The 13,056-nt window shown below is 35.8% G+C and overlaps 1 protein-coding gene and 1 long non-coding RNA gene across 3 annotated transcripts in view; one reads left to right on the forward strand and one right to left on the reverse strand.

The window, feature by feature from the left end:
- LOC132796452 (uncharacterized) overlaps positions 1-13,056 on the forward strand; it is a 100,072-nt gene that overhangs the window by 57,188 nt on the left and 29,828 nt on the right. The window lies entirely within an intron of this gene.
- On the reverse strand, positions 2,200-2,973 carry LOC132796637 (uncharacterized). The gene is made up of 4 exons (XM_060807880.1): positions 2,834-2,973; positions 2,698-2,778; positions 2,475-2,645; positions 2,200-2,414 (listed from the first exon to the last, which is right to left on the reverse strand). Exons 1-4 carry the CDS (start codon positions 2,883-2,885, stop codon positions 2,296-2,298), a joined length of 423 nt encoding a protein of 140 aa, XP_060663863.1. The 5' UTR covers positions 2,886-2,973; the 3' UTR covers positions 2,200-2,295.

Here is a 13,056-nt window from a genome sequence, read left to right on the forward strand (position 1 = left end):
AAATAGTTGGATTAAAGCTCGGCAAGTTTAAAGTGAATTGTGCTGGATTCAATTGAATTCTCTGATTATTCAGAGTGAATTTTCCCCCAAAAATTATTATTATTTGCTTAAAACTTTTTCTGCAAATGCAAAAACGTGGAACGTAAAACGAAAACATTGAATGTGCGGCAAAAGTTTCAGTTCAATCAAATTAATTTTTGTATTTAAGCCAAATGGCCAATCAGTTGTGTGTGTGTGTATGTGAGTGTGTCTCTCTTTCTGTGTGTGTTTAAATGAATCATAATTTTTATGATTACGTATACGCCACGGTGTACGCGCTATGTCTGTGTGTTCGTTCGCTCTCCACTTCCATTTTCCTCTCTCTGTTGCTCATCGTCGTCGTCGTCACTTTGTTTTCATCATTTCAAGCGCAAATTGCTGTTGTTATTGTGGCAATTGTATTGTACTATGCCACACACACACACACATACACACACACAGACAAAAGTGATTATTATTTTAACAATTTTGCAACTCTTTGGCAGCGGCATCGGCGCCGCAACGTCGAAGGTCGCGTAATTCAAAAGCAATTTGTCGAAATTAAATTTGATTACATTTATCGCGCCAACAGCTGCCCCAGCTCAGTTGCTTTCCGCTTTCTCCCCTCCCCTTTCTCTCTTTCTCCCTCTCTGTGGCTCCAGCAAAGTTTTCCAACTCTTTAATCGCTGGTAATTGCCATAAATTGTGGAGCCGAGTCTGAACTCGAGACGGAGACGGAGTCGGAGACGAAATTTGCTTCTAAATGCTGATCAATACAGCAAGTTAAAGCTCAGCGAACACTTAAAACTACAGTCCAAACAAAGCAAATTCCACTAGACACAATACTATATAATTTGGCAGCGACTAGTCGTATACTTAATATTGCTCGCTTATTATTAAATTAAATCGTTCTAAAAGCAGCATGAATCGAGCACAAAATAATGGCAGAAATAAGGAAATATATAGTTTAAAAGCAACGGAATTCATTTTGCATACTCAAATTTAATAAATTAGTAAATTTAATGTTTGGAAGTTAACTTCAAATTGTAGTAAAAAGAATACAGAATTAGTTTTTATTATTTGAAGCTTTAATAACAAATTCAAATGTAACGAAAACGTATCGAATATATAGTTTCAATATTACTCTCATATAAATGCCACATGAAAGAAGAAAAACATATAAAACTTTGTATACTTAATACCAAAATATACCGATAATTTTGCATTTTTGTTGTACACATGCCAAAATTATTATGGTATATTTTTAATATATTATTAATTGTCGATATATCAAATTCCGTATTCGACATATTTTAGTATTCTACTACGTTTAATGTTTTCTTCACTCTTTTTCTATTTTTAAATAAATACAACTTTCATCTAAATGTCAAATGGAGAAAGAAGAAAATATAAAATACTACAAATATTCAAAATTATTATGGTATATTTTGAATGGAGTACTATATCGATATACCAAGTAAAGCATTTTTTCACATAATGCAATTTTTTAATAGACATGCGGAATTATAATGGTATATTTTAAATAGAGGAATATGTCGATATACCAAATAAATCATTTGGTATATTTAAGTATTTTTTCCACATAAATAAAAATTTTTTTTAAATGTCATATGGAGAGAGAAAATTTAAAATATTTGCTACAAAAATGCTAAATTACTATGGTATATTTTTGATTTAGTATTCTGTATATTTTAGTATTTATTAGAATATTAATTTGACTAAAGAACAACCTTCATTATTGCATTGTTTTCTAGTTGACATTCGATTTCTACAGAATTTCGATTTCCGTTTCTGTTTTTCGGCTGCCGCCAATATACCTCACACTTGTTTACCCCGCTTACAGGGTATGCGCTGGACACTCGCTGACATTTGAATGACACAATAATTAAGCAAACGAAATGAAATTTCGCCTCGCCTTTGACAAGGCCTGCAGCGCAATTTTCCATTTTCAATTTTCGTGCAAGCAAAATTAATGGTCTTTCTTCTTCTTCCTCTTCTGGGTGTAGTCAGAAACGAAAGCCAAAAGATAATCTCATGTATTTGCGCTTTTAAAATGCTAGTTACTGCGCCGCGCATTTGTTTGCCGCCTTCAGTTTGATTTCAGCAATTTTCGTAATAAATGTGAATAACAATTGTGGCGGGAATTTCCTTGAATCTGGGCTTATCTTTGATCTTTATTAATTAATACAAACAGCAATACAAAAAATATACATTGTTGGTAACTGAAAACTATTCTGAACTCGTTTCGTTTTCGTTTTAAAGTTGCTCGCAACGATTCCGCAAATTCTCAATATATGGATTCGGCTCATCGCTGGCAAATTCACGTCGAAAATCTAATCCAGGCGCATTATCAAAGTGACGCCGCACCTTGGGAGCTAATTGACATTCAATTACAATCTTCTCTAGCGATTTACTATTTCAATTTAATATTTTACCTGCTTTGGCCTCCTTTAAATTCATCATTTTCATCAGCGCTGCTTTGACCTTTTGCTCCTTTTGACGCTCCTGCGCATCCAGTTTATCCAAATCGGTCACCACAATGTTGATTAGATGCGTCTTCTGCCGATTTTCCCACTCTTGAGTGCGCTTACTGCGCGATCCGAAGTCTGGAAGAAATTCATAGTGAAATTCAATTCCGTTTTTCGACACCAAACTCACTTTGTACTCCACGCTTTTGGTGTATAAACTGATCATTCTTCAACTGATTTTCCCCATTACTTACTTGCTTGGTATTGATTGCTGTGTACATAAAAGAGTAATCAGTCATCTAGCTTAATGCGCATAGGGAACTTACCAAAAATGCCAAGTAACACAACGAAAAACCAAATTTTTAGGTTTGGTTTCATTTTGATGCTTTTTGTTGCCAGCCTTAGTTCAGAACTCAGATTTTCAATTGGTTAATAATAATTTGAGAAACTCCCAACAACGATTGGTACAAGGCCAACTTTTCGAGAAGTTATTGAGTAATTATATTTTATAGTTATTTTTTAGATTCAAAGTAATTTCGATGAAAACTTGTTATGGTTTTGCTCCTATTACTTTTCTACTACTGATCGTCGCTCTCATATCTCTGTTTTCCTAGTAATATTCTTCATTCAAGTCAATGTTTGTTACTTTTTACTCGCTACAATTTCGATCACTCGCTACTCGTTATGTTTAATAAGTTTTATTCCAAGTATTCTTCAATTATTATCGTTGTTTTAATCAAATATTAAATTCTTTCTTATAACTTAATGTTTAATACTTGCTACTCGCTAATATTTATCCAACAGCGAGTTGCATTTTATACCTCTACAATTGATAGTGGTTGCTCTTTGTAATTCACTCTGTACTTCTTAACCAGTTTGACATATGTTACTTCTTACTCGCTACTATTTGTTTTACTCGTTACTCGCTGCTTCTTAATTTACACGCTACTCACTGCTCTTTACTTGTTGGGTATTGCAGCTCTGATACTCTGCTTCAAACTATAACTATACTATTAAGCTTTTTGTTTGATACTCGCTACTATTTATTTTACTAGTTACTCGCTATTAGTTATGTTTCTTGATACTTACCGCTCCTTATTTGTTGTTTATTATAACTCAGTTACTTTGATAAAAACTTTTTATTAAAAAGCTTAATTTTTGTTACTATTTATTTCACTCTTTTCTCGCTACTTTACTTATATTATTGGGCCTTATGACTCTGCAATTGCAAACTATTAAGCTTAATTGTTGATACTCGTCACTCGCTACTCTTTATTTATTTCGTATTTAGTTGGGTTAACTGATTTGCCATTATCTGCTTCATTAACAAGTTATTTTTTTGTTGCCCAGTTATTTCGAGATTCTTCCATTGTCTGTGAAATTACTGTTCTCATTCTCCCGAAGTCGTTTCCGAGCATTACGCAATTTGTTCGTCAGAAATTTAAATATTTTATTATTATTAATATTATTCGTTGTAAGAATTTCCTGCTCTTTGAATCGCTTCGCCCCAAGTCTGCCTCCTCTTCCTTTTCGTTCCTTCGTTCGTTCGCTTTTGTGTTTAGATATTATCATTGAAGCGTTTGCACGCTTTGAGCTTTTGGCTTGCCACAATTTTGCCTTATGCGGCTTCGACTTTGGCTTCACTGGGACTCGAAGCTTCTCCTTCTACTCCCTTCTCCTTCCTTCCCCTTATTCATCGCCTGACGCTTTGTTGAGTCCTCTTGGTGCTTTGGTGGCAAAATGGACGAAACAAGTTGCTGAAAGTTAAAGTTTTTGTGGCTGCGGCGGCGGCATCAGCGTTGCTCTTGTTGTTGTTGTTATTGTTGTTGTTGCTACTATTGCTGTTGATGCAACATAAAGAGGCACACACACACATAGAAACACTGTCGCAACCGTTGAGTTGCGTAAACGTTTTGGTAGCACGAACTAAACACATGAAAGCATGAAAGGGGTGAATGGCAAAGGGAAACGAGAGGAGGGAAAGAGGGGAGGCAGCTGCCTGTGGCAACAACTTTGCCCCTCAATATTTTAAGCCCAACAAATTTTTACAACAACAACAATAATGACAACAACATCGAATACTGCTGGCAACAATAACAACAACAACGAATGCAAAATGAAATGTTTTGAGGTTAGCCGAAAATATTTTCCAACCATTTTTGGTTGTGTATGTGTGTGTGTGTGTTGGCAAAAACCAACTGAATGCCAAAAATTGTTGCTATTCATGTATCCTCTATTCACTTAGATAAAAATTAGAGAGAGGAAGTTATAAACATGCAAATATTTTCATTGATTTAGCTTCTAAGCAATTGCCCAATTATACTAATATTGCGCAATTAAAGATACGTAGTATAATAGTTGATCCACAAAATTTCAGCACAATCATAAAACGAAATATTGCTGCTAGGGACTAAGGAACAACATCGATGCAAATGGAGCAAGTTTTACCTGGCGCCATCTAGCGGGTGTTGGCAAGCAATCGCTTAGATCAGTTAAGCTGCTTATTAATTGAATTTCTTTTAAAATTATTGGTTATAAATAGTAGGTTAAACAAATATAATGATTTTTGTTATAGAAATAGAAATGTATTTATTCTTTTACTCAAATATTAATAATTCTACACTCAAGACAATTGAAAAATCCTAACCTAACAATAGTTTTATTTATTAATTATATTTTTTGGTTTTTGCATTGATTAACATTATATTTTTACTTTTACACATACAAAGTTTTCATTCAACCAATTTTCTAATGCATAGTTGAAAGCTTAATCTAGTTGAGCAAAAATTGCATGTTGCCAAAAGAAAATTAATGATATACTGTGTAGAAATATGACGTCAATTATGTGATGAATTTTATTTTTTTGAGTCTTTTTTCTTTTATTACTTTTTGATCGGACGTTACGGTCTGTCGCTCGTTTATCGGCGACAACTCAATTAAACTATCGAATAAGTGTTTAATCTATCGATATATTTTATTTACAAATCCCTAAACACTATCGCATACACTATCTATCGGCGAGCTGACAACTCGAGAGAACTATCGAATGAGTGCTTAAACTATCGATATATCGTGTTAACGATTGCTTAAACACTATCGAATACCCTTTACTATATTCTTAAGGTATTTCATTTGAAGCGATTTACCGAGTAGTTTGCAGTCATTCACACTCGACTTGAGGTTAGTTTCATCTCTTGTTGCAGAGCAAACACAACACACGCCTCTACCGGTTGCCCCCCTCTCCTGCTCCACGGACTGTCGCCAATGCCCCTTTATTAAAATGTCAAGCCATAAAACGGGGGGATGGGGAAAAGGAAAGTAGAGGTAGCTATTGAGGACTGAGGGGGAGCCAAAGGGGCGGCAATAAAATGTCAGCTAACACATTTGTCAGTTGTTGTTGTTGTTGTTGTTGCCATTTTATATGCAGCACGACAAAATAGAGAGACAAAAGCGAAAAGCTGCCAAATGCCAAGCGCGAAATGGAGTTCGTTCGAATGAGAATGAGAAAGAGGAGGGAAGAAAGTTTAGATGGGGGGGAGGGAAGGAGGAAGCGGAAAAGACTTTTCTCCATTTGCCAGTTAAAAACATCTTAAAAGCTACTTTTAACCACAATTATGTAAATATTAAGACAAAAGCACAACATGTGCCACTCTCTTCATGTGTGTGTGTGTGCATGTGTGTGTGTGTATGCATGGTGTGTGTGTGTGTGACATAAAGTCAACAACAACAACAACGAAGTGAAGTGAAGTTTCTGTCGCTGTTGCTCTTGCTGACTGTTGACAACACAACAATTTACCATTAGCATGTGTCTAGAGCATGAGTCGTGGAAAATGGAAAGTGGCAAAGGGGCAAAGGGGAAAGACGAAGAGAAGAGTCAAGGAGGCGGCTAAACTGTAGGATGGTTAATGAGGGGGTTTCCCCTCTATGAATACACTCCTAGAAAACTTCTTTACTAATGTGTGAACATAGAAATCTCAGTTCAAAATGATGAAAACTTTTCAGAGGTAGCTCAGCTAACTAAGAAAAGAATCATTCTGGTATTATCTTCTAGAACATGAAAGATTTCTCTATTAACATTCCAAACTTATTGCTCTCAAGCTCTATATATTAAAAGAGTATTCTCTGTTAAACTCTTAGTATATTGGGACAAAGTTTCATTGGAGAATGACAGCGATGAGCAAGTTTCTTCGGCTTTCACTTCATATAGTCTGGTATTATCTTTTAAATTATGAAATATTTTTAAATTAACTAAATAACTTAATATTCACCATATCTATATTTTAACTCTGGATTCTGTTTAGTACATTGGGTCAAAGTTTTATAGAACAATGACAGCGATGAACAAATTTCTTCGGCTTTCAGTATTGGAACTCAGATTTTGTATATTCATCTGACGAAATCGTTGCTTTGCTTGACAATTACTCTCGTTTGAATTAACAATTCACTTGTTTTATTTCTTGCAATATTTCGTTCGTTCTACTCGCTGTTCTTGACTCGTTACTGGTCATGTTACTGACTTACTCGTTACATTTTATGACACGTTTCTTTTTTTTTTAATTCTTACAGTAATTCGTTCATTGTACTCTCTTCTTGACTCGTTACTATTTATTTTCCGAGCTTACTCGTTGCATTTTATGACACGTTTCTTTACCCAAAATTATTTTTTGTACTTAGGTCAATATTGGACAATTTTTCGACAATCTTCTTGATTTGTTTTTAATATATTCTCGTTACTATCTCTTCGCTGTTCTTAACTGGTTGTTATTTAACTATTGTTATTCGCTGCATTATACAATTTTTCTAGTTATTATCTGACTAACTATGTATTTTATTAATTCGTTCGATTCTTTTACAAATATTCCTTTGCAATTATTTGTTAGATTAAATTCGTTACAGTTTACTCACTGCTTTAAGATCTTTGTTATTTATGTTATTTAACTATTACTATTCGATGCAATTTCTTTTGTTATTTTCTGACTAATATTTACTCGCTGTTAATTTTATTATTTCTTAACTCTTACTCGTTGTGCAAGTGTCTCATTTGTTTGCCTCTCTTTTCATGAATTTATTGTAGTTATTATTATCTAATACTCGTTACTATCGACTCGTTACTCTCAGTGTAATCCCAATGTAACGGCGACTCTTGGCATCTGCATGTGACAGAGTGTCAAGAGACGGGGACAGGGCGATATAGGAAGGCAGGGAGCGGACAGCGAGCGACAGGTGTTGAAGTTAACGCCAACAACGTTGAGAGCTGAGCTGAGCCAGAAGCAGTAGCAGAAACAGAGACAGAGGCACTGCAACGAGACACAAGAGTCGAGAGTCGAGACATAATCCCCAAGACGCACACAGGACATTCAAAGGACAACAGACGAAGGCCAACGACGACGACGTTAATAAGCAACAGCTCTAACTGTCTCCCACTCTGTCTCTTTCACTCGCTCGCTCGCTTGTTGTCGTTATTATTGAAAGCTTTTAGACATGGCAGCAGGTCACGTCCCTCAGTCAGTCCATCAGGCAGTCATTCAGACAGTCAGTCAGTCAGTCAGCACCCAAGTCAAATGAGCAAACCAAATGCAAAATACACAGAGGTGGAGAGCGAGAGAGAGAGACATAGCCAGACACAGGATACAGACGACAATCCGTTTTCATGGCTGATTTAACAAAGTTGGAAATATCCTCTGAATGCCATGGCTGAATGATAGCACAGAACATTGCATAGAACACTGACTGTTGTGTAGTGCAGCGTACTGAAAGATAGTCACCGCAAAGTCTTAAAAAAGAGGAACAAACTGTCAGACAAACAGATGGACAAACAGAGAGGGTACAACAGAGGAACAGCATTCGAATAGGTGACTCTAAAATACACTTAAAATATCGAGAAGTTTTAATAAATAAAATCACACACTAAAAGTTCTAAAAGTTTTATTAACCATTTGTAATACTCACCGGTAAGAGAATAGTTCACACAGTGTTACCATATACTTTCTTTAGGGATTTTTATGTTGATTTTTCGTAAAAAAAAGGTCTGTATCAATTTATGTTAAATTAAAACAATAATTATATTTACAACAACACAAAAGAATTAAATTAAAAATCGCAATATGCTTACCGGTAAGAGAATATTTTAAACAGTGTGACCATATACTCGATTTAGGAATTTTATGTTGATTAATGACAGAAAGGTATGATATGAAATATAAGTACAAGTATATTAATAATAAATTATTAAAGTAAAAATCCTTTTGTTATATAAAGATAATCCAAACTGTGTGACCATAAGCCTTAAAGATTTTAAAGTAGATTTTCAATAGCTTTATATTATGGATGACTCGGATAGTAAGTAAGTAGTTTTTATACTCATTCATATATAATTTTTGTTATTTTAACTAGTTGAGATCTAGAAATTGAATTGATGCGAACATTATTTGTTGGCCAGCTAATAGACTGTAAGCATTTGTAGAGTGTTTGCAAACTGATAAAACGTGAAATTGACAAAGCTTTCAATGATTTGCGAGTCGTTGGTAAGCCGCAGTCTGCAGTCTGTGAAAAAGGAGGAAGAGGGAAACAGTTGGAATAGTTCATTGATAAAATGTCAGCCCAGAAATTGAATGTGTGCGGCAGGTGGAAAAGGAGAAGAAAGAGAGAACAAGACCGAAAGTGCACATAATTGCAGCCATAAAATAAAAACGAAACTAAGATTGGGAATGAAATGAAACAAAATGCAAGTAAATGTGACATTAGCAGGGCAGAGAAAAAGAAACGAACGAGTTGAGCGTAAACCAAAAATCACATTAAGCCACGACGAGACAAGACACAGAGAAGATTAAGCCAAGGAGTCTGCCAAATAGGCACAATACAGAGAAACGAAGAGGGGAAAAGGAGAAGAGAGAAGCTAAAGAGTGGCCTATCAAGGAGAAAGCAAGCAATGCAGTCACAACGACGACGACGACGACGACTAAAATCAAAAATTTGAATTTCGATCACGTCTTCAATTACGTCGAATCGACGTGCATATAAATCAACAGCGAACAGGCCGAAGAAGAGGGTGACGACTACAAAGAGTGTGAAGAAGGGAAGGGGGGAAGAGGGGCAGCAAGTCAGCAAGTCAGTCAGTCAAATGTGGTTTCACCCATTGTTGCTTCTTGCTGTTGATGTTGATGTTCTCTCTGTATGTGTGTGTGTGTAAATAAAGTGGAAACGCCACGAAAAAAACCAAGTGAAAACGACGCTCAACACGAAAATGTGTTAAGTTAGGAAGCATCTTTAAGAGTAGGATTTATATTAGACTTCTTCAGTTTATTTTAAAAATATTTTATTTACTTGTTTATAAAACAAGAAAAATAAGGATTAAAGTAAAGATTACAATTTAGTAGTATTTTATATAAATATTTTTTAATAATTCCAATCATTTTATTCAGCTAAAAAATTGTTTTTCTTGGAAACTTACAAACTAAGGTTAAGTTAAAGCGGTAGCTGCAAGGAGGCTGAGCACTACCTTAATACAATAAATATAATAACAGAATAAAGAAACTTTATAATAATAACTACGAGTATGATTGTAATAGAATACAAAAACTTAATAATAATATCGATAATAAGAAGACCACAAATATCTTTACAATATAGACAGATCAAGTCAGTTGATATCAGTCGAAGATATTTTCACGATTATAATGTTTTTTTTCTTTCTTGTTATTACGTCGATTACGAAGGAAGAAGTTGTGTCCTCCTTCGCTGTTATCGATAACATGACAAATACAATTGTATCTTAGATATTAATCGGAAATATATTTACTTTATTATGGTTTCCTTTTTATAATTACTTCGGTTCAAGTAGTGCGAAGTTCGTTTCTTCCTCCTTTGTTAAATGTTGTATTTGTTTACGCCAGATGGCGCTTTTACTGTTATCGATCACATGACAAATATAATGGAAATCGATTGCAGTCGTACAACACATTTGGTTCGCTTTAAAAGTGATCAAAAATCGCACAGTAGCACTCAACTAAGCTACCAGCTCTTTGCAGCTTGTGCAGGGTGTATAAAAATCGAATCGACTCAAGAAGTGAGGAGAGAAAGAGGAAGAGAGGGAGTGAAGAAACCGAGAGAGAGAGAGGAGAGGGAAGGCGATAGAGTAGAGCCAGCGCATTAAAGTGACAATTCAAGCAGTCTGAGCAACTAGAGAGAATGGGCAAGTGCCACATGCTTTTTGTCTGTCTGTGTGTCAGTATGTGTGTGTGTGTTTGTCTCTATATGTGTGTGTGTGTGTATGTGTGTGGAGGACGCACTCATGCAAAGTGCAGTTGACATGGCGGAAATTGTAGGTGCGCCTCCTTCGAACTGAACTCGACTCAACTCAACTCAACTCGGCTCAATTGAAGTCTTCTTCAATGGGGCGTGGCCACTTGAAGGGGCTGCCCGAGTGGGTGAAGGGAGAAGAAGAAGGTACTCGACAATAAATCGTGCGAAAAGCGTAATACGCATGCAAACACAAACACATAGACACACGTAGATACTTTAGAACTGCGAGCAACGCTTCAGGGATTGAACAGAGAACAGAGAAAGCGAAAGAGAGAGAGAGAAACACTCGAGTTTTGCGCATTTTGCGCGTCGAAACTTGTTGTGCGGCATTTTGTGGCGCTAATTGCAACAGCGAGTGGCATGCCACAGCAATGAGTGCAATGTATGCAATGTGCTTGTAGCAAGGTCACAAAGCAAAACAAAACTTTCACAAGCGAGCAGCGTTCATATAGTTGTCTCTCTCCCTGATGTTTATCGCTGTTGTCGCTGCTGATTTGATTTGTAAGCAGCAACAGCAACAACTAAACAACAACAACTAGACAACAACAACAACTAGACAACTATGAGAGTACGTCATACTCGTCAACGGTTGCCTTCATCTTCAGCTGCCCATGTTGAGCTCTCTCCCTCTCCCTATCTCTCTCCCTCTCCCTCGCTCTCCCCCTCTCTTTAGTCCCTTCTCCCTCTTTAGTTGGAATTACGTCTGGCAACTGCTTGAGCTACTGTTGCAACAACATGCATGAGGCAACAACAGCAACAACAGCGTTGAATTTGCATTGCCCCCAAGTGAGAAACATGTTTCAGCATGTGTGTGTGTGTGTGTGTGTGTGTGTCGGTGTGTGTGTGCCATATAAAAGATGTCAGTCATTGGCACAAGTGCGCTTTATATGTATGTATGGAGCCTTGTCACTGTCAATGCGCAATGCACAATTCGCATTAGGGGCACTCAACGTCCACAAATATTCGCTGCTTAATAAAGTGGCCGCTAAATCAAAATAACAACAATATTCTTCAATCTCTCTTGAAGAAAACTTCTTCACTTATAGTTTATACGCGATTAAAACAAAATAAAACTTTTCAATGCCTTTGCATCAACATTTTTTTGGGGTAGCTGCTAAGCGAGATAAATATTCGAGAGATAACGATAAGGGTGCTTAAAGTAAAGTAAAGTAAACTAAAGCTAAAGTAAAGTAAAAGTAACGTACTTATGTATATATGGTCATTCAGTGAATATAATGTAAGCCAGACGGACACTCAACATATGAAAATTAGCTATTTAATAAAGTGGCCACTAAATTGAATTATGTGTACACGTTTTAAATGCAGTTAAGTAACTCTAAATAATTAAAATTATTACTTTTACTATACTGTTTATTATAGTTTATAGCGAGTTTGAATGAAAACTTTTCAATGCATTCATAGCAGTATATTGTGGGTGGCCGCTAAGCGAGATAAATATGCTGGCAAGCGAATTTTGTTACTGTTTAAAATAACATGTATGTAGATTTATCTGACCATACAGTGCAAATAATATTAGGCAAAGGGACACTTAACATATTCAAATTTGCTGTATAACAAAGTGGCCACTAAATTGAATTATGTGTTAATTGAAGTTGCGCAATTAAAAAAAAACACAAATGTTTTTTTTTCTGTTAATTATTAATAAATATCACTTAACTTTTAGTTAATACGCGTCAATGCGTCTGCAACAGCATTAGTTTTGGTGTGGCCGCTAAACGAGATAAGTGTATTTTGGCTCTCCTCAAAGAAACACTTATAAATATTTGGTTATTTATTTTCAGACTGGTTGTTATGTCGTTTTCTCTGGGTTCTCTCTGGCTCCAAAGTTTTTACATTAATATTCCCGAATTTCATTATCAATATGTTAAATGAAAATAATCTATAAATCATTTCATTAAACTTTCATTGTGTATTCTAAATTTCAGTGATGTGATGATGCTTTAGTTCATTTAACAGCAAGTTTAATCTCAGACTTCTCTTACACGAAATTCTTAAACTGCATTTGAAAATATTTTACAATTGCAGCTCATGGCTCACCCTACTGTGTAACGTGCTGCTTATGTATTAGATAGACGACGGGGGCAAATAAAAAAAACCCTTGAGCCTGCTTCCTCCTTCCCACCGCTTCCTCCCGCTTTCCCACTCCGTGTCCGCTCTGTGTATTCTGTATCGCCTTTGACGTCAGCTGAGAACTGAGAGCTGAGAACTGAGAGCTGAGACTGTGTGA

This window comes from Drosophila nasuta, chromosome X (assembly GCF_023558535.2).
Source record: "Drosophila nasuta strain 15112-1781.00 chromosome X, ASM2355853v1, whole genome shotgun sequence".
Taxonomy (NCBI): Eukaryota; Metazoa; Arthropoda; class Insecta; order Diptera; family Drosophilidae; genus Drosophila; species Drosophila nasuta.